The following is a 24829-nucleotide window of genomic DNA, read 5'->3' as shown; positions in this document are numbered from 1 at the left end:
AAAGCTTTTCCTATAACTAAGATATACTTTATAAGTAATATTCAAGTTCTAAAATCAAGCTCCTTTTTCTAAATAAAATAATATTCTAAGCTTCTTAGAACTAGTCTATTTAATCTCTAGCCTTCTTATATACTTACTTTATTCATATTATAATAATGTTAAGGTTTAATATAATAAATTGAAAGTAAATTCAATTTTGAAAATTATTAATTAATAATATCGATAATTATATCTTTAATATGTACTAAATCGATTTTAACTTGTTTTTTAATCCTAATCTTTAAATTCCTTTAAAGAAAGTTCTATACTTATTGTTTTCTAAACATAGAATTACTTCTTTTAATATTAAAAAAATACTCCTCAATTTCACAAATTTATTAATATATAAGACTAATATTCAAAGACTCTTGAATTAATATCCAATCTATTAACTTTTTTTTTGTATTGAAGCTATCTTTTGTATATATTACATACCTTTATTATAAAATAGATGACCATTTATATGATTTTAAAGAATAACCCTTGAAATCCTATAATTTAAAGTAGCTTATCGAATTGAATACTTATTCACTATTACATATAAAGCTAAATTAATATCAATTTTAATATATATCTTAAATATAATATAAATAATAATATATTAAAATTTTAAATCAATTAATTTAAGAGTTATAAAATTATTAAAGATTTAAAGTAAGAGGTTGCTTTTTGTAATGAGCTTTTTTGAGGTGGCCTAAAAGAGGGGTGGCCCGAAAATGGGGTACCCGACTTACTTTTGCGGGTTGCAAAGAATATGCATACAACGGTGACTAAGAAATTCGATAGCTAAACCTGGTCTTGGACTCTAAAAAGGAACAGTGATTATGCAAGAAATGATCTGGTAGAAACAGCGGTTAGTGGGAAGGGCATGGAAGGCAAGATTGAATGGAGATAGAGATCAGTATGGGGTCAGTCGTGATTAGCCGGTCGCGTGGGCCAATCTGTAGCGCTGGAAGTGCTTCCATATCAAGACAACTTGAGCCGACGCTTTTTTTTTTTTGAAAATGATGGCTCCAACTGTCCGGAGCACCGAGACATCCATGTTTCCGAAATCTGTGATTGGCGGGTTAATCCGAAGCGGTATGAGAGTAAATTGAAGTCAATTTTAGTGGCGTGACCGCAATTCACCGATATATATATCTTAGCACTACCCCGTAGACAAAGTCAATCCGAGATCAAACCACTCTATTCGTACAATTTTACTCAATAAACAATCGTCACTCTCATCTAATGTTCCACTTCTTCACTCAATTATCAATTTATCTTTCCAGGCAATATCAGTCACGATCATGTCTGAAATTAATTCTGAGTATCCCCATAGGGCATCGCTATCGTTGGTGGCGGTATCGCTGGAATAAATTCAGCTTTGGGCCTCGTGGATCGAGGCATCTTTTGAAAAATATATGGCTGAGACCACATCTTTTCCGAGATTGGTGTTGGTGTTGCATTTGCTCCAAACTCTATTTGCGACATGAAAGTCATGTAAGCCACAGGTACAAGTGTGCCTATTGCGGTCGTATACCGATGGAAAAACCGATGGCTGAATTGGGTGAAGATATGGCCGCGAATGCTAAGATGCACCTCGGGCTAGACGGTCACGTTGTAAATTTCCCTGTTGACAGTGGGGAAACTATGAATTTGGTTGCTTTCAAAAGAACTAAAGAAGGCTAGACAGATCCAAATAAATCCACACTTGCGGCGACTAAGCAAGATGCACTGAGTGAATTTGTTGGTTGGAGGAAGAAAATCACTTTCATTCTTAGTCTGCTCAATGAACATGTTGACATTTGGGCTATCTTTGATATTCTGGACCATTTTGCGTCCACTTATGCCAAAGAAAGAAAGATTTTAACAGAAGATCCAGTACATACAGCCAGTCCTCACCATGGCCCAGGTGCAGGTTTTGCCATTTGAGGACTCTGCTGTATTAGCCGAAATGCTCGCGACGCCGGCCGCAAGAACACATAAGGAGCTGCGTGCAGCGTTTCAAGCCTATGACCTATGCCGACGTCCAAGAATTCAACGGCCTGTGGCTAGTAGTCGACGCACCTAACGGCTCTATGAGTGGCAAGTCGAGGGTGTTGGAGTAGATATTGAGAAGCTTGCAAGGGAGGCACATGAGTGATTTGAGAAAATTGTAAGGGAAAAAAAGACTGCCGAGGCGATGATCAATATCAAGAGTAATTGCAATAGCTTGAGTTTAGAGAGTGATGGATAGAAGGTATCCATAAGATTGATGTAAAAAACCGTAAGGATTGTCATCCATATTTATTGAATTTATAATAACTCGAAACCGTTGCCATAATAAAAGTACGTGTTTATATATCTATACTTTGTTAAGCATAGTATTTTTCATGTATGATAATCGGTCGAAATTAGCATGAGTTGATAATGTGTTACCAGACACGTATTTCCATGGGTGTATGCGATCACATTCAGAACAACGAGACGACGACATCGGCATCGGCCGCTTGATGCGCTGGTTGAGAAGTACTTCGAAGCTTCGCCTGGGTGATATTATTGAATCAACGAACGCGCAGTATAAGGTCAGAAGATTAAGACATCGCTGTGTAAAGAATCGATTAAGTGCATAAGCGAAAAAGAAGCCGGCTAAATTACCTGCTGTCACAATGATAGAGAGCCATGTTGAGCACCCAACTCATATCTTACAGCTACTTGAAAGTCAAACCACCACCGAAGCTGTGCTCACTATTCTTACCACCCTTCGTAACTTTGCCCTCGGTAATACCGGTCTCAAAAGCACAACTTCCCATATCCAGCTTCTTTGCAGGACCAGAAGGGGAGATATCGAAATCAAAAATATCCATGGGCAAACCAAGAGTCGTACATGCTGGTTTCAAATTGTAAGTGGGCGATCTTGTGGCTTAGAAACTTTCGATTGAACTTACCGTTTGGAATATCTACGATTCCAGCGACGTGACCTTGTACTGGTGCACAGGATAACAAGAGATAGATCTGGTAGTCAGAGTATCCAAATCGACGTAGGTACTCGATGCAACGCAAAATAGTCTCGCGGTAGGCTACAGTGACGTCCATGTAGTGCTTTCGTGTTTCGTTAGTAGCCAGAATCACTACACAGACTTGCAATACTACGTACCTGCTTACCATGGTGGTCTACACTGAACCCTTCAAAGGTAAGGTATCTTCCTGGTCCGTAATGGGGCTCGACGGGGCCGGGTAAGTAGAGTGGTGATTTCATACCAAGATCTGCTATACCATTTTTCATCACCTTAAAATTGATGGTGATGACACCGGACATCTCAATGGCACCGCAAAATGAGATTTCACCGTCGCCCTCTGATTTCACAATTATGACTTTGTAATGATAAACAACAAAGAGAACCACTTACGAGAGAAATGGAGATCCCCAACAGAGAACTTGGCTCCTTTAACATGTACTGGAAGGTAGACCTTATCATGTCGTCAGCATTGATCTTCAATCATTTCGTTACTAGGTAATCTGACCTTGCTTCCTCTGCTCAAATTCTTGATGTCGCAATTTCCACCATGTTCGGGACGACCTAACAAATATTAACATTTGAACAGCAATTTGGGACCACATGTGATCATAATACCTGGGATCGTTCTTGCGCCTTCGCGGCCAATCTTTGTTTTGATGTCCTCAGATGCCGAACCAGCATGCACGTTTTGGGGGTTAGGTGGTTGAGCAACGATCCTGTCCAGCTTGTTGGCAGCGATCAATTCACCCTCCCGTTTATTCCATGTGGCTAGAACCTATAATCCATCATCAGAACATGGAGATTTGGAAGGGACAGTGTGAAATAAATGGCGAATCGGTCGGGATATTTATAGTCTAAACGTAGTAAACCTTTGAGAACCTTCAACCTTGGAAAATATTACGGGCTCTTTGGATATAGCATGGCATCTTGAAATCGACCTGCCACATCCCAAGTAATTTCAACAACTGTACTAGCTTCTAAGACCAGGAATACTTTGTTCTGGGACTGTGGCCCCGACTGTGCGAGTCACTGGATTCAACTGTTGCTGAAGTGCTCCTGCGAGAATGGGAGAAAGAGTAAAAGTGATAGCTTAGGAACCTACCTCTGCAGATGGTGCACAGCCAAGAATACCAGGGTGAATCAATCCAGGAAATTTGACATGAGGAATATGTCGCGATGAGCAATAGATCCCCTCGAAATCCCAAATAGCCTTAGCTCTATATCACCACTCATTAGTTCTAAAAGCCAGTGATCAATCGAAATTAGACATACGCCGATGGGTAAAGTTCATCCAGGAAACCACCTCCATTTTCTTTGGCGAAGACACCTAGGCAGTCAACGTCAATATCAAATCTATTGAAACTGCTTGAACAAGTTGTTGCTCACCGGTGCTATACGCGATCAGTAATCAGTAAGCGATGTAGATGTGACATTGATTGCAAGTGACTTACAAGCCCCAAGGATGCTCTTGATGTGGCTGTACATCCATAATTTCAACAAGCAATACATCTCCTGGCTCTGCTGTCTCGATTTCAAATGGCCCAGATAAATAGTGGATCTTGGTCAGATCGACATTTTTTACATCATCTGCACTGTCATCGTTCTCTTCAGCAGCCATGAGTAAATAATTACGAAGACAATGACGTGAGTCGACAGCTTACTGATTTGACCTCCAGTCCAGTCAACCTTTAGCAACGATTAGCCACTGCTTTGAAAAGGATTACGGTGCAAGGGGCACTTACACATTCTATCTTAACGGTTTCACCGTTCTTGATGGTGTCAGCGAATGGGATATCTGGATGCCATCTGTTATGAAGCTTCGGTTGACTTTCTGCAGGTTCATCGAGTGAAACCTTGCAGATATTGCGGATTTCTGATCGACCCATTGTATCTAGTTGAATATCGAGTTGCAATAGTTACAGATGGGAGAATGAAGTAAGGTGTCGATTACGTTCAGGAATTTGTTGTGAAAAGAGAAGAAGGCCAGATGAAATTTGACGATGTGGTCAAAAGTGAAATGAACAGGGAGAAAGCACTAACTATCACTTACTCTTATACTTTAGGTTACCTAATAGATAGTCAACCGAAAATGGGATATAATTACTATCAATTCCTATTAATTTCTAGATACAGATAAAAATCCAGGGAGTTGATCACAGAAGAGACGCAAGAAATGATAAGAAAAAGGACGTTCGGAAGCTCTTATCGCAAATTACAAATTACAAATTACCCCTCCCCTCTCAGATGGATCGAACCAATCATCTGTGCAGACCAATCTATGTGGCACTCGAATCAAGAGAGTATGGGGATTCGGAGGAATGCGCGGGGTTCATCGGCTTGGAAAATATGTATGATGCCGAGAATTTCAAAAGAAAGGGAATCATGCGACTGTCTCGGGAAGTTCATGATGGCTCAAGTGTGCCTAGCATGAGGTTGGAGTTTGGCCATAGAATGTGGCATGATTAATGTCTAGTTAGCTGCAGTATACAGTCTTACACAGATGTTTCTTAGTATTTTACCCTCAATCTGCTTGGTAACCGTAGAACATGGCAAACGTTTTGGTCATGCTGTCAAGATAACTGGGCGATTTTGCATGCTACCGAGCTCGGTCATACGCTCTCTATTTATACCATCCATCCATTACCGTGATCTTAAATCGCTGTACGGCGGAGGCACTTCTGTGGCCGATGACGAAGCTTTCTCGCTTGAAACGCCCTGCGTGACTTCATTCCTACCGGACGTATTCAAAGAATCTAATTGGTCGAGCTTGAGGTTCAAGAATTCATGCTTGTTCTTCCACTTTTGTTGGCTAGCAGCAAACTCGTCCTCTTGTCCAGCAGGTGGAGGAGGGTCGGTAATCTTGGTAATAAGATATGCCGTGGATGCTTCTGCAATACCATAGACAAGTACACCGAGCAGAGGGATTCGAAGGAATATATAGAAGCCGATACCAAAGCCAAACAAGAGTCCTTCTCGATCATGAAACCAATTCTTCTTTTGTTCCTTGGTAAATTTGATACGAGCAAAGTATGGCTCAAGCTAGACTAGTCAGATGCGATTCAAATCACTACAACGATTCAGGACTCACCAGTTCACGCATCAAACTGCGTGATGAGAAGTAACTCTGGAGAAAGATTACGAGATATCTGCGAGGCAAAAAGATACCCGTGCCAAACACTATAAGGCCAGGACCAAGTCCTGCGGCTCTAAGGACTGTTAGTATAATACATATCATATTTTGATTGGGTTTCGTACTTATTGAATGTATAGAAACTGGCAGCCGGAAGCACGAATCTTCCCAGGATCGGAACGTAGGATAGAGCATATACTGCCAACGAGAGCCCCGCCTTCTTTCCAAACTTTATCAAAAACATGGACATGTTCTCTGCTGTGCTTGTTTTATGGGTTGTGCCATCTCTCTTAGGATATCGTCGTAGATTTGGATAATATTCGTCTCTTAGTGTGGACCGTTCTTCTCCTTTGTGTTTCTCGTAATACGTTTCGTCAACGAACGCGAGGCTCATCATGAACCTGTAGTGATTAGTACAGGATCGCGATTCAATGGGATTTGTGCGCTCGCACCGAGATACTCACATGTTGTCAAGGGTTGGAGTGACTCGACTTAGTATACTCATGAGAAAGAACGGAACCTGTAAAACATGATTCTGGATAAGGTCTAAGCCCTCAACAATTCTGTTGTCGAAGGTAGAGGCTCCGAGGTCTACAAAAAATGACATGAGCCATAAGAAGACTCTCACACCAAAAATCTGCTACATGTTAGCAGGCAGCATGACGCGCCGAAGTATGGCGAGAAGTCGTACGGGGATCTCTATAGCTAATCGAATTACGACGCCTGCCAAAACTGCGAGAGCAGCCTGCTTGTAATGCTCCGAAGTAAACAATTGCGGATTTCGCAGAGCCCTTAGAGCTATAAAGCAGCCAGTCAGCACTGTATCTCAATGTACAACATGGTATTATTGTTGTTGTGCTGTGAGACTGACCTCCCACAATTGTCAATTGGGCTCCTCGCAGAATAGCGTTCAAATCGAAATGATCGATAGACAATTTCTCCTTCAATTCATCACGATTTTTGAAAGGCTTCTGCAACCTTTCTGAATCCATATTTGCCTCGCCTTTACTTGAGTGGACGATAGTTGAATATCGAAGGTTGAATGAAAGATGAGAAGGATGTGGATGTATCTGCCTTTTTGCTTGTTCTTATTGAGCTATTGGATATGGACCTGGAGGTAGGAGTAGCAGAAGGAGGAGTAGCAGCAGTAGGAGTAGCAGAAGTAGGAGTAGTATACATTACACAATTTTACCCCCCTCAATCCCGGTAATACGCTGCATACGACAGCTCAGAGCTCTCTAATAAGAAGCTACAACATTCCTAGTTCGGCTTATGCGACGTCATCATTTTGAACCCCTCATTGTCCATTATTCATTGTTGGGGTGTTCTCCAAAGTCCCGTAGATATATATACGAAGTATTACTGAGTCTATGAGTGGAAAAGAAATACCAGCAATGGTCCATCGGATATAGCTCCGTATACTGTTCATTGACATCTTTCAGTCTTTGGGGCTTTGGCCACTTCTACGGTAAAGTCCTACTCCTACTGTACCGTCTACCTACAACCTACCTAGGTACCTAATATGACCCAGATACCCATCAACGAGGCTCTTCAAGTATCTTGTACCGGTACATCTGCATCCAGTGCATCCATTCCATCCATTCCATCCATTGCATCCATTGCATCCATTGCATCCATCGCATCCATCGCATCCATTTCATCCATTTCATCCATTCGTTACACGTTGGTGGAAACGGTTAATACCATACCATTCCTACATCGTAATTGTTGGGGGAGCGTCTGAAATTGCTTTGGAACAGCAAGTTGAAGGTCCGGGGCACATGTTACTTCCTTCCTTCCTTGGATCACTCCACTGTCTGATCCCCCACCACAAGCTGCAACTCTAGCTATATTACTTTACTGTATGCTCCGTGCAATGCAATCCGCCAATGCCCGAACTCAATCAATCTCCAGGAAATTGAAACAATGTGACTTTGACTCAGTGGTAAATTCGTACCGTATATCCTCCGAAATCGTACATGTTGGATAAATCCTGACTTTTAGGAGGTGAGAGTATGTGTTGGAGGCAACATTGTAAGCGCGCCGTCTCGTCATAGATGTTTAGTACAATATACAATATATACCTGCCGCTATACACACTAGGTATATCTACAACTATAAACTTCCTTGCTTCTAGCCACCACCATCAATAGTCCCTTCTACTGTCCCGCGTACACATACTCGCACATCTTTAAATTCACTACTCTACACTCTTTCTCGAAATTTCACCCCAAGAAATACCGGTAGAATTGTCAGGAAGCCACCTTTAGGTCATACGTGGAACTGCCTGTACCGTCTTGAAACTCGCCGAATCTAACTGCGACAGCTTGCGACATACAACTCCATATCTCAAATTTGCATTTATTTTCGACGTTCAAAAAAAAAGACCGTCTCTTATCGCGCAAATGTGCAATACCATGATGGTCATCAGACAGGAAATATAAAAAGGAAATCGGCTCATATTGCCAATGGCTTATTCTTCGTTATCGACACGCGCTGTGTCTGTTTCTGATCGATCAATATCGACTCCTGATCCCCAAATCGAGACACTTTATAGTGTCGATGGCGCCCGCATCATATCTTTTTCAATACCATCGCAAACTTCATCGCGACCGAGCTCGAGTAATGGATCTGCGAAGGAAAATACGGAAATAGGTTCCTCTTTGAGGTGGTCGTCCCCAGGGGAAAGGACAATCGCAGTTGGTACGCGTTTTGTGGCAATTTTGTGTTCGCTCTAGGAATGAATGCTCATGCTGATGTGAGATTTGCAGGCACCTTGCGCATCTATAGAGCTCCCGAATCTGTCGCGTTTTTCAATTGCCAGAAAGCTTTAAAGCCGATATTACCTCGAAGTCAATGTTGGTTTGTCTCGGACGATGGATCTAGCAAATTTGTGTTGCAAGTACGAAGGCTACAGGAGTACTGGCGAATCGAGATAAGCAACACAACTCCCGAAGAAATCAAGCAAGGAGAAGAACTCAAGAAGATATTGGCGCAAGTATTGTTATATGAAAAGACTCCTTGTCCGTTCCAAAGAATGTTTACAGTTGATCTTCCGATTGCTCTGCAAATACCTACCACGCAAAAACCGTGGAAGCCAGTACAAAGATCATCATCTAGAATTCCTTTACCTAGGGGCGACCTTTATCCTATTGCTTTGAAGTCAACCTCGTTGGCCCCAAACTCGCCAAAGCTGTCATGCAGAAGAACCCGCTCTTCTTCCCCACTTCAGACTTCTGCATTGCATCGATCCGTGGCCAGCCCCACAGATACATGCATATCAGACTTGCAATTCCAAGAAGAAACGCCAGAAACATCTGTAGCCAAATCAACGAATCCAACAGTACATTCGCCAATATGCCCACTAGAAACTCTTGCAGCCGAACCTCATCCAACAGAATATGGTGTAGCCTCATCAGAATCTATAGTTACCGCCTTGTCCCGTACAGAGGTTGTCGGGGGTGGTAATAGTGACTCAACGGATGTCTCTGATGCTACAGTTAAAACTCCCGCTCAATCGCCACGTTCGCAATCACTTCCTGGCTCCAGAAGTCCCTCACAAGTGTTACATCACTGTAGTCGATCGATCACGGCCCCTCCTGTCCTCTCTCTAGTCACGAGTCCACCCTCAAAGCGTCGAAATAGGTCTCCAGTGGGAAAAATTGCGGTTGGTGACCCTGAATCAGAGCTCTCATCAAGCGTCGATTCATTTCACTCTACACAGTCATGGCACTCTCCACTTGATGTACCACCGTCACCGCCCCTGTCCGGTCCACCTTCACCTATCACTTTTCCCTACCCTCACGATAATATCGTCCTTCCAAAGAAGGTACACCCTACGCAAGCAATCTCACAGCTCAATGCAACCCCCGAAACACATGGAGTATGGCACACACCTTCACTCATTAGTACATCTCCTCGAAGTTTGTCACCTGCTCCAAAGACACCGACTTTGGTCAATGACTGCGGCAAGTCTGAAGATGAACCCTTTGAGGCCAAAACTCCTTCACCACCAAGATTGAGACAACGTGGTACTACAGGTAGCAACTCACGAAGAAGAACACTATCCCCTCTCCCTGCTGCAGTAAATCTGTTTTCTCCACCACCGGGATCACGGCGACTACAAACCGCTCGACATCTTCCAACAGCCATCATCCAAAAGACATGTGAAATTCTTTTGAGTCCTCCAAGTCATTTACTGCAAGTTATGATCAATGTTGCATCTAAAATTGCAGCGGGTGAATGGAGAGGGGTGCTACTCGGTGAAGGAGAGGCCGTACATTGGGATTTCACCGAAGACGAATATCATGGCGAAGATTGGACTGAGGATGACTTTGGATTTAGTCTCACACACACGCCTTCAAGACGAAGGGAGGTTTCCTCACAATCCAACAGGGATACGACTTCCAGCGAGAGTTGGGAGGTCGATTAGGATTCTGTTTGTACACTATAAACCCACCATTTGTACTACTGTGATTTTGTAATTGGGGCTTGGTATAAATTGTATCAAAGATGATTTACTAGGAGTATTAGTGGGAAGGTCATGCAATCATCAATTTGGTTGAAGTGGTGCTTATGATTTTGACGGGCTTAATTCGGACATGGTTTGGGCATGTATAGATAGTATGGATATGATGCATTAATATTATGGAATACGCCATATAATAGATCATTTGGGTCAACTTTTCAAATGAAGATATCTATTTTCATGAAAAAATGTGCGTGATCTAATGTTGTGGATTTGGTGTCATGGAAGGAGGAGAATGGACATAAACGGCGTCTTGACTTTACAGAGGTCATGTTCGATTAGAGATTCGCCTAAAGAGTAATGAGTGTATGGATCTCAACCAATGAGGTTCTACTTGGTAGCTGTCACTACCTCTTGCTTTTCTACTCATACTTCACGGCGATAAATTTTATCTTTATGCTATCATCGTTCATGTCCTGCTCTGATCTCCTGCATTTTCAATCTTGTCGGTCTCCACTTCCACACACGTCATTCAAGACCTCGGCTTTCACCCGAATCACTAAAGTCGTCTCATTTGAGTGAAGGCACGTATTATAGAATCATGGCATGTATGTGAACGATGATTGACAAGTCGATGGCATCGAGATTAATCTGAAGGTATCTATCCACGCTTTTCACTTTCTTCAATTCAACCTTTACCATACTTGAAGGTCCTTTCCACTACCCTGGAAATCCTCCCCTGGCCATCTTTCTCGCTCTTCCCTCTCTACGATTGTGATTAGCTCTCGATCCCTTATTCGCTTCTTTCTTCTGTCTAGCGACGTCAGTCTCCTTATCACCACTCGTACCCGCCACGTTTCCATTGCCTCTTCCCCCTCTTCCCCCACCACCTCTCCCACCTCTAGCCTGTCCTCTAATTCTGCCTCCTCTACCCCTATTGCCAATCCCATTCCCGTCTTCCTCCCCTTCAACAGCCTTCCATGACATGCTCTCTAGACTTGTCTGCTCTCCCTTAAACGTAGCGAATCGAGTTTCGAGTCGTCGCATTTGCCTAGGGTCACGGGAAAGCATGACTGCCCACCCCTCGAGTGCTTCGTCAGTCATGCCTGTATCTTGTCTTATAGCTGCTCTTTCTTTGCTTCTACGAGTGGTTGCATCTCTAGCAAAGATGCTTGGTGATGACTTGTAAGCACGGAAGAGGGCTTCGTCGTGTGCACTCTGTTGTGAGTTGTTCTCAGGGTTGAATTCTTCGGGGGTGGCGGAATCAACTGTTCCGCCGACATCAGCGACATCATATGTATCGTCTCTTTCATCATCGTCAGAATCGAATGCAGCGAGTGCCGAAAGAATCGCGGCTTTATTAGGAGCGGTGGAGCGATCTTGGAGCACATCATCGGCTGTTTGATTGGGGTTGCGACGGCCGAAATGCAGGCGAGATGCGTCAACCGTGAGCTGGTCAAGTTCGTCATCATCAAAGATATTGCGGCGAGTAGGAAGTTGCGGGGGAGTTGAATGAGGTACTAGGTCGGCGTGACTTGCAGATGGTTGGTTAGGTAATTCGCTATGAAAATGGTTAGAGTAATGACTTTGCCAGAATGAGAATACATACAACTCCTCATATCGATCAGCATTCTTCAAACTTGCTGGTAAGGATCCATCCAGAAGGTGAGATATGACTTCCTCTGTATTATCATTATATTCTTCAAGTAACTTCACAATAAAGCCTGATCCAAGATCTGGGAATAGATCCTGGACCTGTGATATGAGACTCATCTGATGAACGTGTACACTACTATTTTCATGATCATCAGTGTCAGCCAATCCCTTGCCTTTGTTGAGTCTCTTCTTGACATGGCGTAGAGGCCGACCGCTACTTCCAGGTTTACGAAAGCCATGTAGAGTAGCAAACACAGACTTTGCTCTGCTCGACCCCGAGCCGCTAGCATCGATTCTTTGTTGAAGTTGCTTCAAGACAGGTGTTACAGTGACCAACTCAGCAACCAACGAGTCATTCACATTGGTTGGACCTTTTTTATGCGCTTCAGCCGCAGCACTCAAGGAATAAAGTTGGTCGACGAGTGATGAAAATCTTGGTTTGGGGCCTTCTGTAAGCCCAATGATACAAAGATAGATAGTAGAGATGATGACCTTTCGTAGTGGTGGATTCATCAGCTTGTAACAACTTGTCAGAGCATCCACGAAATCATCCCCAGCTATGAAGAATGAAGCTGCTTCAGGAGAAGCGTGTAACAGTTGATTTAATCGCCTCAGCTGAATTTCCGAACCTTTGAGATCTCCTTTGATCCCAGCATCCAGTTCTTCCGTCAACAAGCTTTTGACACTGCCCAGCGAGCCTTCGATTATTGAAGAGTGCTTGCTCCATGCTAATGTTGTGACTTTGCTGCCCTTTTCCTTCCCATACACTTTACATACATCCGCGAGAACTTCCCAACGCAGTAACGATTCAGGCGACTTGTCAACGCCAACCAGTCTATAGAACAAGAGATATGCTTGCTTGCGAAGTTGCTTGGTCTTTGAGGGATGGGCTAACGAGTTTTCGTCATGTGATAGAGCTGTTTCGGCAAAGTAGGATGCTAGGAAGTTCGGTAGGGATTCATCTTTTGCTGATATCCGTACAAAATCCGGAGATGGTATTGATAGATGTGCTTCGGTCAGAGATATCCAGGCATCTAAGCAAGCTTCCCACTCCTCCGGTAGCATATTTGACCTCCATGATAGTTTGGGATATGGAACTACAGGTGGGAGAAGTATTGATTTTGAAGCCATCTCTGAATTCTGATGTAGTATCGGTAAAATGGGGAGGAATTGTGAACTCGTGAAATAGGATGATATTTTGGGGCTAGGTCAATAGGTGACAGTAGGTCTTGTATGGTACACCAATGCTTTCCTCGTCTGGTCAATTAATATGATGGAAACTTAAATAAGCCAAAATGGAATGGAAAGTTTTGATCGTCTAGTACTTTTAAGAGATATGTGTTTGCGAGTGAAAGGAAGAAAGTGCAATCGAAGAATTTAAATGTATCAAAATATGTACAATTAATGCTCTCGCCGTTTGACTCAACATGTAGGTATACCATCAAATTACTTCTGCTGCTACTACACTCGGCCGCACTTGTCAACTTGACCCACCTATCAAATCAATGATGATGGCATCTTGGACGAAAAATATATAGGTGCCTTAAATTGAAGTGGTATGCCATGTAGAAGACTTTAAGGCATCAACATTCACGAAACCTCACAGGTGTGATCCCCAACCAATAGAATTCATTCGTTTAACCCTGCAATGCCAAGACTTTCACCCACAGTTGTCGTGAATCTTCAAATTTATCTAATCCTCGCGCCAAATTTCTAAACCCTTTTTTCTACGACCACCTTCATCACTTTGCCGCAACTGGAACCATCGTTCGAGTCTTGAAGGAATAATATCAATCAATAGAATCCCATTCTATCAATCCATTCAACCTATCAGCAAACATGTCTTACAACAAGGAGAAGGATTTCGCCGGTGAAGGCCCAGTATGTTTTCTCCAAATACATTCAAAATCCCCCCCCCCTCGTTTGCGCGAAGGCCAAACGGCATATCGGATAAGAAATATAGAATATGCAATTAACCATTTCCCCTCTCACAGAAAACCCACAAGATCAGAATCACCCTCACCTCCAAGAAGGTTGAGTCCCTCGAGAAGGTCTGCCGTGAGCTCATCGAGCGTGCCAAGGGAAAGGATCTCCGCATCAAGGGACCAGTCCGTCTTCCAACTCAAACCTTGAAGGTCACCACCCGTAAAACCCCTTGTGGTGAAGGTTCCAAGACCTGGGATTGCTTCGAGATGAGAATCCACAAGCGTCTCATTGAGTACGTCTCCCCCGCATTCTTTACAATTGGAAATCTGGCAGAAGATCGAGAGAGAGGCCTAGAGAAATCTAAAAAGAGAATAATATACTAACTGCTCAATAGTCTTAACGCCCCTACCGAGGTTGTCAAGCAAATCATCATCAACATCGAAGCTGGTGTTGAGGTTGAGGTTACCATCGCTGCATAAATTAGTTGAATGTGATGAGAAAGGGAGGAAATGACGGTGAAGAAATAGGTCGACCACTTTATGAAGGTAGACAATTGAACGCTGTTCCTCTCATTTATTGATACTCTCCATGATACTTGTATGATGCTTTGTGACCGAGATGTATACTGCCAATGGGGATTTCTATTGATGGATGTTGATGTATTGCTACGAATCCATCGCATGCGGAAAATATATAGCATCCAATCTCCTCTTTCTAGTGTATCCTTGGGGCAACCCTATACTATGGAAAAATCACATTCGACTTTCAATTGCCTCTAGCCAATACAGCTTTCCCTTGCCCTGTCGTCATTTTTATAGGCAGTCTCATGTCTACGCCTATGCACATCTCCAATCCTCTACGATCCATTGCACCATTCTCCTCACCATCATCCACACTCATCTCAAGCTTCAATATACTCAAACTCCACGAACACTCATCTCCCCATCTCCAAGCATCCCAAGACAACAAGTCCCCGCCACCAAAGGACATCTCATACTTAAGGTAAAGCACAATAGCTTTCTAACATAACAATCTTCGTAGATCATCAACTCTTATCCTATCCCCCATCCACTCTCTTCTGCTCACCTTTTCACCTCCTCACCTACCTCTTCAAACCCAAACTCAAACTCAGACTCCAATCCAACTCAACCCACTAAATCAATATTGTCTTTGAGTCTTTGAGTCTTTGAGTCTTTGAGTCTTCGAGTCTTCTACTCTCCCCTTCACCCCATAATCTCACCATCTCCCAATTAAAACCCCCTCCTCCAGGCCCTAGGAAAAGAATACTTATTTACCTACCTACCCACCTACCTAAAATCACACTACCCCTTAGAACCGAAGCGAACCGGACCGAACCGAATCAACCCAAACCAAGCCAACCACATCATTCATCCATCCATCCATCCATCCATCCACCACCACACCACCACACAACCAGAAAAGCAACTACACAAGTAGAAATCTTTCTATTTCCAAGCTCTCTAAATTTCCCGGTCTCCACTATCTCGTCTACAAGACATATGTATATATACTTGCTTCAAGAGCACTTGTGAAAGACACCTACTCTCCTCTTCCTTCAGACATGAATGATATGGTAAGAGAAGGAATTCCCAAGTTCCAGATCCAGCTTTCATATCCCAACTCTCTACGACTCCTGCAATCCCAACTTCGAGTTCTGTTCAAACCTACGCTTGATTCCTTGATATTTTGAACGAGAGACATTGATACAACCAATTGCGGGCTGTTGTTTGCATCGCTAAATTGATACCGGCTCCTATGCCGCCTTCGATTAATATCGAAACCTCGAGGTCCAGATTACTCAAGCCCCCGAATAGATCCCATCACCACATCACGAAGCATACGAAACAAATTAAGACCAAAAAATCCCCGATTGTTGTCATCATTCAGGTAGGTATCGTGATTTCTCTCTTTTCTCCCTCCAAATAAAAACTACAATATGTACAATTGAAAAGTATCTCCATTCTATCATCAGGCTCCCAGCACCATTTTGCGTCCTCAGCCCATCTAACCTCCGCACCACAAACCGCGCGCAGTATATACTCGGAGCCTGGTACCCAACAGTCGGCTCTCAACAGTATGAAATACACTCATGTTTTATCTCAGATTTCCATTCATCAATCCTTTCCACTCCATCAAGTACAATAATAGCAGAAAAAGATTTTGTATGTTCACACCACATGTATGTACATATTGGTCACAAACCCCAAAGAACGCCGTGAATACTCCAAAGGTTAGATCAGATCGTCATTCAGGTCTGCGTGAGAATTTAGACCAAGCCAGCTGCTACATCAGAAGGAGCATTTCCAAGGTATCCCCAGGATTGTTCCGCCATGAAAAGAGCTGCGGTGTTGACCTTCCAGTAATCATTGAATGTACTGAAAAGGAAGACGTTGGATGCGTTGGATGCAAAAAGATCCTTGATAGCTGCCATAGCAGTGGTCTGCGCTTCAGGAGAGGCGACAGCCTGATCGTGAGATGTTCCAGCGGATGGCCATCCGGTCTCAGTGATCACAATGTCCATATCAGGGTTGGACAAGAGGGCTCTCAACTCGGAGATTTGGGTGCTAAGGAAGGTACCAGCAGCATCGGCGGCCGTGTTAGTATCGAAGAAAGGATGGCAATTGACAGCGCAATAATCAACATTGTCGCAAAGACTTGGGTAAAGCTTAGTGGCAGCCAAGGTATCAACGGCTACAACCTTTCCAGAGTAGTTGGCAGCAGAAAGGATAGATTTAGCAGTAGCGACGGCACTGGCAACACCAGCAGCATCAGTCACACCGTTGTTGACCCACTCGTTTCCGATGGAGATGGTAGTAATCAAACTCCAGTCACCATCAACAGCATCGACAATTGCTTGAGTTTCGGATGAAACCTCAGCGAAATCATATACACCAGCAAAGATCTTGAAACCATACTTCTTGGCGGCTACCAAAGTAGTAGCTACTTGGTTGCAATCTGTTCCGTAGATACGGACGGTAGAGTACGATGATGGAATGGCGGCAAAATCCTGGTTCACTTGGTCTTGAGTCTTGCAATTGTTATTGGCCATGTAAGGAGAGTATGCGAATCCATATCCTCCAGATGATGCAGCGACAGCTGAAGTGGATGCGGCTGCAGCGGAAGAAGTGGTGGAAGAGCTCGAAGACGCTGGGACCGAAACAACGGCAGCGCTGCTAGAGGAGCTGACAACGGGAGCAGCAGCACTGGTAGAAGTAGAGGCAATAGGGGAAGCAGAACTAGTGTAAGCTACAGAAACTGCGGAGGCGGCGACAGAGACCTCTACACTTGGAGCTTGAGCTGCTGGTGTGCTTACAGCAGCGGCGGTGGTTTGAGTCGATGGTTGAACGGCAACAGCGGCGGCAGCTTGAACATCGGCAGCTGGAGTAGTGGTAGCGGTGGCACTCGAGGTAGCGACAGATGGGTTCGATTGATAGATGGTCGTGGGTTCGTTGTCAAGATATTCGGTAGTAGTCGAAAGAGGGGTACCGTCGGTGCTAACATAAATGATGACTTCTGGAACCTCGGTAGCCTCGACGACGACGGTATCAATCACTGTAACCAAGTTTCTCTTGTCATGAATTGCCCGGTGAGCATTGTGACGGTCTGTGATGTGTTAATAAGTATCATGAGAGTGGATTGCGCCAGCGAATACATACTGAATGGTTGAGCCAAAGTCAATTGGACAAGGGAGAAACCCGCGAGGGACAAGATGGCGCTCTTCATATTGAATGTGATATTGGGAGAAAGACTGTGTTGGGTTGAAAGTCGAAATAGATTTTATCTATTGCCGGCCAGCGGTTAGTATAAGGTTCAATGTAAAGTTGACAAAATAAACAAAAAGAAGACGAGGAATGAAGTATTTGATCTGAGTTCGTGAGAAGGACAAGATCCAAGATCTTGTAGTCAAATAAACTCCTTAGGCAGGGCAGGAAATTCCATGTTGATCTCTAGAACTTTAGGACCTTCAAGGCATGCATTGAGAATGGCCTGGTGAAGTTTGATAACAGGAACGAAATCAACCGACCTTAGATTTCGAGGTCGTTGGAATGTAGATATGGTCTTGAGAATGTTCTCGTCAAGAAGGCTTAGTCTCAATTGGGTATCAACCAACGACGACAGGAATGTAGTGTTTTCTTGGTAGTAATCGAAATGAGTGAGTGACTTCGATCTCGAGGTTTCAAGTTATGAATGAGTGTTGGGCAAATAAATGCAAGCAATAAGCACGGCAAATTTTGCAATTGTAATTGTCGAATCTATTTCTGAAAGACGTCTGGGTCCAAGAAATCAATGGAAAGGAGGGTTATGAGATTTGACTGATTGTCAAATCGTCGTTGAGAGAGAGAGAGAGAGAGAGAGAGAGAGAGTGTGTGTGTGTGTGTGTGTGTGTATATGTTTGTACGTGTGGATATTGAAGGATAGTGATGAGAAATCGAAGATCAATTCGAATTTCTAAAAAGAGATTAGAGACTTTATTAATTCTGGTGGTAGAGAATGATGATAAAATCCCAAGTCGAGGAAGTAACCAACGATAGAGATTAATATGGTTGTCGGAGGAGGAGGAGGAGGCTTGGTTTTGTTTACGGAAGCACTTACTTATTATCTCAGGTATGGATTCAGGTAACAAGATGAGGTTGACGTTCCTTTTTTATTTTATTTTAATTTACTACTCCACTCCGTAATTCACTACAAAGAAAGTGGAGAGTAAGATTTTTTTGGTTGGTGTTTACTGTTAAGAAGTGAAGGTCCAATCAAGTGAAGGTGAAGTACGATGTAAAAGAAAGGTGAGGAAGGTAAGGAAGGTAAGCAAGGTAAGAAAGGTAAAGAAAGGTAAGAAAGAAAAGGAAAGATCAAGAAATGATCAAAGTCCAAGTCGAATTCAATCCGAACAACGGTACCACGGGATGATGGTGGAGGTTGACCGGGGATGATGAGAGAGAGAAACAAATTGACGATGAGATTGGACGAAATAGGAAAGAGAAGCAGCCTTTCCCGTATCTATGAAGATCACAAAGTCTAGACGATGAGAAAGACCAACTTTCTTTTCCCCGGTCAAGGTAAATTTGAGGAATAATACTGTGTGTGTACTCTGTAGAGTTTGGAGAATATAAGATATAAGATACAAGACATAAGATATAAATAATGAATTATGAGTTATAACTTACAAAGTCTAAAGACTGAAGTCTAAACATTACCTAGTAATGACGGAAGATTGTTCAGAGTGAAGGCGGCATGACGAGGACATGTATGGGGTAACAGAAAAATAGAACAAACATATGGGGTCTTGGACTCTTCATTCTGTTTTGGAAAAGAGAGAGAATAGAGAAGAGAAGGGAAGGAAAGGAAAGGAAAGGTTCATCCCAACTTCATCACCTCAAGTCCTCAAGGTCAGAAGCCCTCGATGAAGACTCCAAACTCCAGAGTCTAGAGCGACCACATGAACGAACTCTCTTTTGACAGTTTGAAATGAAATGGAAGATCCATAAAGTGGATGAAACAAGAATTTCTGAGTGCTACAACTAACAACTACAAATCATTTACCACCTCTTTTCATATTAATATAGAGTATTGAGTATTAATATATATCCACTTCATATATCATGGTAATATATGTTAACGCTTTCTGACTGTACTTACTTTATGGTACAGATCCAATCAATAATATTAGAATTCCTTCTCATCCCATCTCCAACTTACAGATCACTCTGAGTTGGATCCTGACTCTGATCATTCTGTTCTTCTCGACTTTTGCACCACACCCCCTTTTCCCTTCAAAGTCGGAAATCTGTATCTTAATTTTCATCTCATCTTTTGGTGTACCTACTCGTAATCTTATCACACATACCTACCCCCGAATTTGTGAAACTTACTATTATGCAATGCGTATCCCCGAACAACAACCTTATATAAATTATTCCGTCAACGTTGCTGCAACTTGCTTGGGTATCATCAGTAGTTGTTCAATGTCGTGTTCGGCCAAGACTTAAAAGCTTAAGAGAACCTTCTTTTTCCCGACCTTTCCTTCCCCCTTTCCACTTTTCGAGTATGACCTACCCATACCATTTCACCAGGTTACCCACCAAACCTCACCAGACCACGCAGACAAAAACTTTTCGTTCGCAAACTTACAAGTGAGAGCCCTTTCCCAAAGAAATTGTGGAAACAGGAACCTTATCCACACCCACCTACCTACTCAAGACTCAAGAGATCCCAGCAATCGCCCAGGACCTACGTGGTCCTTAATCAAACGACCCCCTTCCTAGTACCTACTCGTGTGAGCCTGAATTCGCCCCTAGAGCACAACCTATTGGAACCATTCCTCACACAACCCTTCCCCCAGCCGCCGAACGAGTAATCTTCAGATCCCGGCCGCCGGTTGGTGTGTATATGTCAGGTACAGACTGCAGAACAGGGCTGCAGCAATCCTTACCACGGGCCTCCGATTGGATCGAGATGTGCGCTCATAAGAATGGGTCTCCTTCCTTATTATTGTAAGACGTAACCGATGGATGAACGAACATTGGCGATGGGAAAGAATGGGCACAAGAAAATCTTCCGAGCCCGATTGCAACATCATTTTTGTGCAAATCTGAATGTACTCCCCCACGGTGATCTTGAGTCTTGAGTCTTGAGTCTTGAGTTCTGGTGGTAACATTGTTTCATCCAATTGATTCTGATGCTATGAATTGAATTGAATTGAACTGAATTGAATTGAATAAACATGCCATACGCGATGTGATGTATTTCAATTCATTGAGGTAGGTATGTGAGTGTGTTTGAGTGTGTATGAGTGTGTATGTGCACATGTATCATGTACTAGCTCTGGTCAGTATGTCAGTCATAGGAACACACGACAGTCCGGACTTATCCGTGAAAGCCCCCTAGTTCCAACTTCCCAGTCACCTCCTAGTACACTTTCATGCCCTGCCAGGCTGCAAACTCTATCACTCTGCCCTAAAATTTCATTATAGCGGCAATCAACAAGCCCATAAGGCGCCAAGTCTTTCCTTCCAGAATCCAGACTTCTGTTTGTTCAATTGTTGTCCTTTCAGGTACCATCTGAATGTCACTGGCTAATAATTGATTGGTACCTGCATATCTGTCGGCCATTCATAAGTTATAGGTGACCGTTTCTTTCTCTTTCTTTTTTGCCTGGGATATATCTACCAGTAATTAGGTCCAGTACAGCATACCATATTCTAGAAACTTCCTCCAAGATTTGAAGAGAAAACAGACGGTGAACCGGATAGAAGGGACTTGGGACTCCGAATAATCCCAATCAAACATTTATACATTTCATTGAAACTTCTCATATTCCTTTATTTAATTGCTTATTTATCTATTTATTTATTTATTTATCTACCTACCTACCTACCCACCTAATCTTCCTCATCTCCAAACATCCACCTGTCATACCAATACAACCCCCAAAAGTAGCATCGCAAATAATACATACATACATAATACATACAGCCCAGTACCATTCAAATGATCCACTCTCAAGACACTCAAGCCATCATCCACAAATTGGTCATCATATCCGAATTCCTCCCTCTCATTTCCCAGCTCCAATCCATGTGACATAAGTTCTCCCTCCTTACTAATTAACTCGAGTAAGCAAAAACAAAGACAAGAACATAATGCTCAAAAAAATTCAACTCGGAATTGATTCTGATTTGTATACTCAAATATGCGTGTTAAGCCCCATGGCATCCCCGTCCCATTCGGCTCAGGTACCAACATCCTATTTGAACTCAGATATCCACCGATTCAGTCTCGAATCTATCAGATACCAAATCCAATGAACATAGAATGCCAAAATGGAATTATCTACGAATAATCTCATTCCTCAGTAGGAAAAGTCACCCTTGAAGTGCAGTATTCCATGAAATTTGCTACGTGAAGATCTTCATTCGTAATCTCTACTTTATATATTTCTGTCTATACTCATATCAAATACACATACCCCATTATTATACATTACAGCTCTTCAATCCTCTTCTAGCCCCCTTCACAGCCCGTTCTCCCAACCGCTTATCCCAATAACCCCCTATCCATCCATCATCCATCATCCATCATGTAAAAAGAGACACTCCGCTACTAAAAATGTAGCCGAGGAAACAATGAAGTTAGGCCAGTGGCAAGGCCAACTTACTACTCGCCTTTCTAGTCAAGACTTTCGTAATAGCATGTCTAATAGCGACACCAGCCTTCTCAATCTCCTTTTTCGAGAGTCCTGTCGTAATGCATACTTTGAGTGCTGGCTGTAATTTCCACTCTTCATCTTTGCCATTGCTACCCGAGTAGACTGGCATACTTTTGAGTCTAGTAATCATAACTCCATTGGCGAGTGCCTGTATACAAATTAGTGGATAGAAACAAGATTAAGTGACAGAATTGCTCGCCTCATCAACACATTCTTGCATGATACGTTCTTGTTCTTCGATACTCAGACGTCTGGAATTGACAATATCTTGCTTGAGAACAAGGAGCATGACCGGGTTTTCAACGGCACTGGTGCAGTGAACCCAATCACTTCTCGGATCAAGCTGAGCCCTCATCGCCTTGATGTTCTCTCTACATTGTACCAAAACCTCAGGATTAGTTTGTAGCATGTTGAGCGTTTCGCTAGCGGTAGTAGCTAACATAGCCGGTAAAGCCGCGGAGAAAGTGTAGGAAGCAGCAGTGATACGCTGATGTTCTACCACATCGTTTGAGCCTGCGCAGAATCCACCTCCGGCACAGAGAGGTCCAGCCAATGATCCAATCAACATATCAATTTGTGATGCATCCACATTCTGTGCTTCCGTAAGACCGCGACCAGTTCTACCAAGAACTCCAAAAGACCATGTCTCATCCAACATCAGGCGGAATTTGTAACGACGTTTGAGTTCAATCTAACGATTTGTTAGTTATGCACGTGTGCATTAGAATATGATTGGAGAGAGTTACCAGCTTGGGCAAGTCCACGCAATCACCAACTGTTTCTGACAATCCCTCTGTAACAATAAATCTTCTGGTCAACGGTCTCTTGGATTGTTCCTTAACCACCTTCTGCAATACCCTTTCCAAATCTTCCATATTGTTATGTTCGAAATATTTGACTGTACTTCTAGAAATTTGCAGACCCTTCCTGATTGAGTAATTGCTTGCTCGATCCGCCACAATAATATCACCTCTTTTGCAAAATGCTGGGATCACACTCGAAATCGTAGAAAATGCGTGAGCATACACAATGCACCCTTCCGTTCCCAAACATGATGCAATATCCGCTTCAGTTTTCATGTGTACATCTTGAGTGCCGTAGAATTGAGGGGGTCCGCAAGGTCCTACGCCATAAGTTCGGAGAGTTTGGATGGCCTTTTCTTTAACTTGCTCATTACCAACGAAATTGTAGAAGTTATAAGATGCGAGGTTTGTTACCGTTCGACCATTTGAGAGCTTAGATTTTGGTCCTGTAGGTCTTCTTTATGTTAGTACACTGCACAAGCAGAATATTGAGGAAGGGGAAGTCGAACTCACCCTACGATAATGGGCGTTTTCTCACTGTCTGCCTCTTCAAAAGGGGTCATTTTGGCAACCAATGGCTCTGGCTGCCACTCGTCCACCAAGTCATCGATTTCCTGATAATATGTTAGATCAGTTTCCATAACTTTGCCTCGCAGACCAATCTCCTGGTGAAAGACCACTTACCTCCTCTGTCAACTGAACAAAATTATTGTTGTGCGTCACATAACTTGGTGCCAACAAATATCTAATGAAGAAGATAACTAGAACCAATTCGATAACAGATCTGACTGGATCATCCTGATAACTCGATTGAATGTAGCGGATGAGCATGGCAGAGCCAGGCACCTTTTGAAAAGTCGATGTGATCTCGTTCATGGACGAGACCATGTATGATTGAATATCCTGAAGGTCCATGTTGATAGCAATCGGGTTGACTGGAATCAGAGAAGAGAATTAAGTATTTTGCTAAATGGACGATTGGTAGAAAACGTTCCCGCTTCCGTTCGTACTGGCACAAAAAAGTGCTGGCTTGTTCAATAGTGGTTATCGCGACTTGCTGTCGGTTTCGCGTAAATGAATGTCCGAGGAGTCCAAGTTAAACAGGTGGGCCAGAGATAGATATACTGTCACTGTCCGTATAGATATCAATGATGCAAAAGAAAGATGCTATTATTGTATTGTAAGTTCTTCAAGGACTATATATCTGGATTATCGATTTATCATAACTAGATAGCTAGAATGTGATGTGGGCTGCAAAGAAAATTATTAAGCTAGTGAAATTCATGCTATGATTCTCTGTTAGGGAAAAAGAGGCACGTCAGAGTTCCCTCGTTTCATTCAAATAGATTGGACTAGCATTGCATGAATGATTGGAAACTTTGGTCACATTGCAGTCGTCACAATAATTAGCCATCTAAACAACTTGGGTTAACCAAAAATTTACTCGTATTCATTGTAAAGACTCTGTATTATCTTCGCGCTGTAGAACATATTACAGCCGTAATTTGGGACTCGGGGTGATTGAAGCCTGAGCATCCAGTATTGCATTCGGGTCATTATGGAACAGTAAAGGAGGAAAAAGGAAACAAAAAACAAATATCT

General features: G+C 43.0%; 8 protein-coding genes across 8 annotated transcripts; 3 read left to right on the top strand and 5 right to left on the bottom strand.

The window, feature by feature from the left end:
• Window positions 1-1575: 1575 nt before the first annotated feature.
• EAF01_001398 (uncharacterized protein) lies at window positions 1576-1953 on the top strand (the record flags this gene model as incomplete). Its single annotated transcript, XM_038909648.1, has 2 exons — window positions 1576-1641; window positions 1711-1953. The coding sequence occupies 2 exons, from the start codon at window positions 1576-1578 to the stop codon at window positions 1951-1953; spliced, it is 309 nt and encodes a 102-aa protein (XP_038774460.1).
• A 758-nt stretch (window positions 1954-2711) lies between these two features.
• EAF01_001397 (uncharacterized protein) lies at window positions 2712-4906 on the bottom strand (the record flags this gene model as incomplete). Its single annotated transcript, XM_038909647.1, has 12 exons — window positions 2712-2890; window positions 2949-3102; window positions 3158-3357; window positions 3411-3471; window positions 3526-3581; window positions 3636-3795; window positions 4123-4237; window positions 4293-4347; window positions 4407-4411; window positions 4472-4625; window positions 4682-4706; window positions 4763-4906. 12 exons carry the CDS (start codon window positions 4904-4906, stop codon window positions 2712-2714), a joined length of 1308 nt encoding a protein of 435 aa, XP_038774459.1.
• Window positions 4907-5122: 216 nt separating this feature from the next.
• EAF01_001396 (uncharacterized protein) lies at window positions 5123-7618 on the bottom strand. The gene is made up of 6 exons (XM_038909646.1): window positions 7022-7618; window positions 6842-6948; window positions 6615-6787; window positions 6276-6551; window positions 6109-6226; window positions 5123-6059 (listed from the first exon to the last, which is right to left on the bottom strand). Exons 1-6 carry the CDS (start codon window positions 7140-7142, stop codon window positions 5661-5663), a joined length of 1194 nt encoding a protein of 397 aa, XP_038774458.1. The 5' UTR covers window positions 7143-7618; the 3' UTR covers window positions 5123-5660.
• Window positions 7619-8618: 1000 nt separating this feature from the next.
• EAF01_001395 (uncharacterized protein) lies at window positions 8619-10582 on the top strand (the record flags this gene model as incomplete). The annotated part of the gene is made up of 2 exons (XM_038909645.1): window positions 8619-8853; window positions 8922-10582. 2 exons carry the CDS (start codon window positions 8619-8621, stop codon window positions 10580-10582), a joined length of 1896 nt encoding a protein of 631 aa, XP_038774457.1.
• Window positions 10583-11296: 714 nt separating this feature from the next.
• On the bottom strand, window positions 11297-13683 carry EAF01_001394 (uncharacterized protein). The gene is made up of 2 exons (XM_038909644.1): window positions 12228-13683; window positions 11297-12179 (listed from the first exon to the last, which is right to left on the bottom strand). Exons 1-2 carry the CDS (start codon window positions 13403-13405, stop codon window positions 11339-11341), a joined length of 2019 nt encoding a protein of 672 aa, XP_038774456.1. The 5' UTR covers window positions 13406-13683; the 3' UTR covers window positions 11297-11338.
• A 430-nt stretch (window positions 13684-14113) lies between these two features.
• EAF01_001393 (uncharacterized protein) lies at window positions 14114-14679 on the top strand (the record flags this gene model as incomplete). Its single annotated transcript, XM_038909643.1, has 3 exons — window positions 14114-14155; window positions 14269-14492; window positions 14595-14679. The coding sequence occupies 3 exons, from the start codon at window positions 14114-14116 to the stop codon at window positions 14677-14679; spliced, it is 351 nt and encodes a 116-aa protein (XP_038774455.1).
• A 1298-nt stretch (window positions 14680-15977) lies between these two features.
• On the bottom strand, window positions 15978-18585 carry EAF01_001392 (uncharacterized protein). Its single transcript, XM_038909642.1, has 3 exons — window positions 18246-18585; window positions 17878-18002; window positions 15978-17824 (listed from the first exon to the last, which is right to left on the bottom strand). The coding sequence occupies exons 2-3, from the start codon at window positions 17942-17944 to the stop codon at window positions 16488-16490; spliced, it is 1404 nt and encodes a 467-aa protein (XP_038774454.1). The 5' UTR covers window positions 17945-18002; window positions 18246-18585; the 3' UTR covers window positions 15978-16487.
• Window positions 18586-22347: 3762 nt separating this feature from the next.
• EAF01_001391 (uncharacterized protein) lies at window positions 22348-24142 on the bottom strand (the record flags this gene model as incomplete). The annotated part of the gene is made up of 5 exons (XM_038909641.1): window positions 22348-22572; window positions 22624-23115; window positions 23171-23681; window positions 23741-23841; window positions 23912-24142. The coding sequence occupies 5 exons, from the start codon at window positions 24140-24142 to the stop codon at window positions 22348-22350; spliced, it is 1560 nt and encodes a 519-aa protein (XP_038774453.1).
• Between the last annotated feature and the right edge of the window lie 687 nt (window positions 24143-24829).

Source organism: Botrytis porri, assembly GCF_014898465.1.
Source record: "Botrytis porri strain MUCL 3234 chromosome Unknown BPOR_002, whole genome shotgun sequence".
Taxonomy (NCBI): Eukaryota; Fungi; Ascomycota; class Leotiomycetes; order Helotiales; family Sclerotiniaceae; genus Botrytis; species Botrytis porri.
Note: the sequence above shows the minus strand (reverse complement) of the source record. Positions and strands in the feature narration are given on the sequence as shown.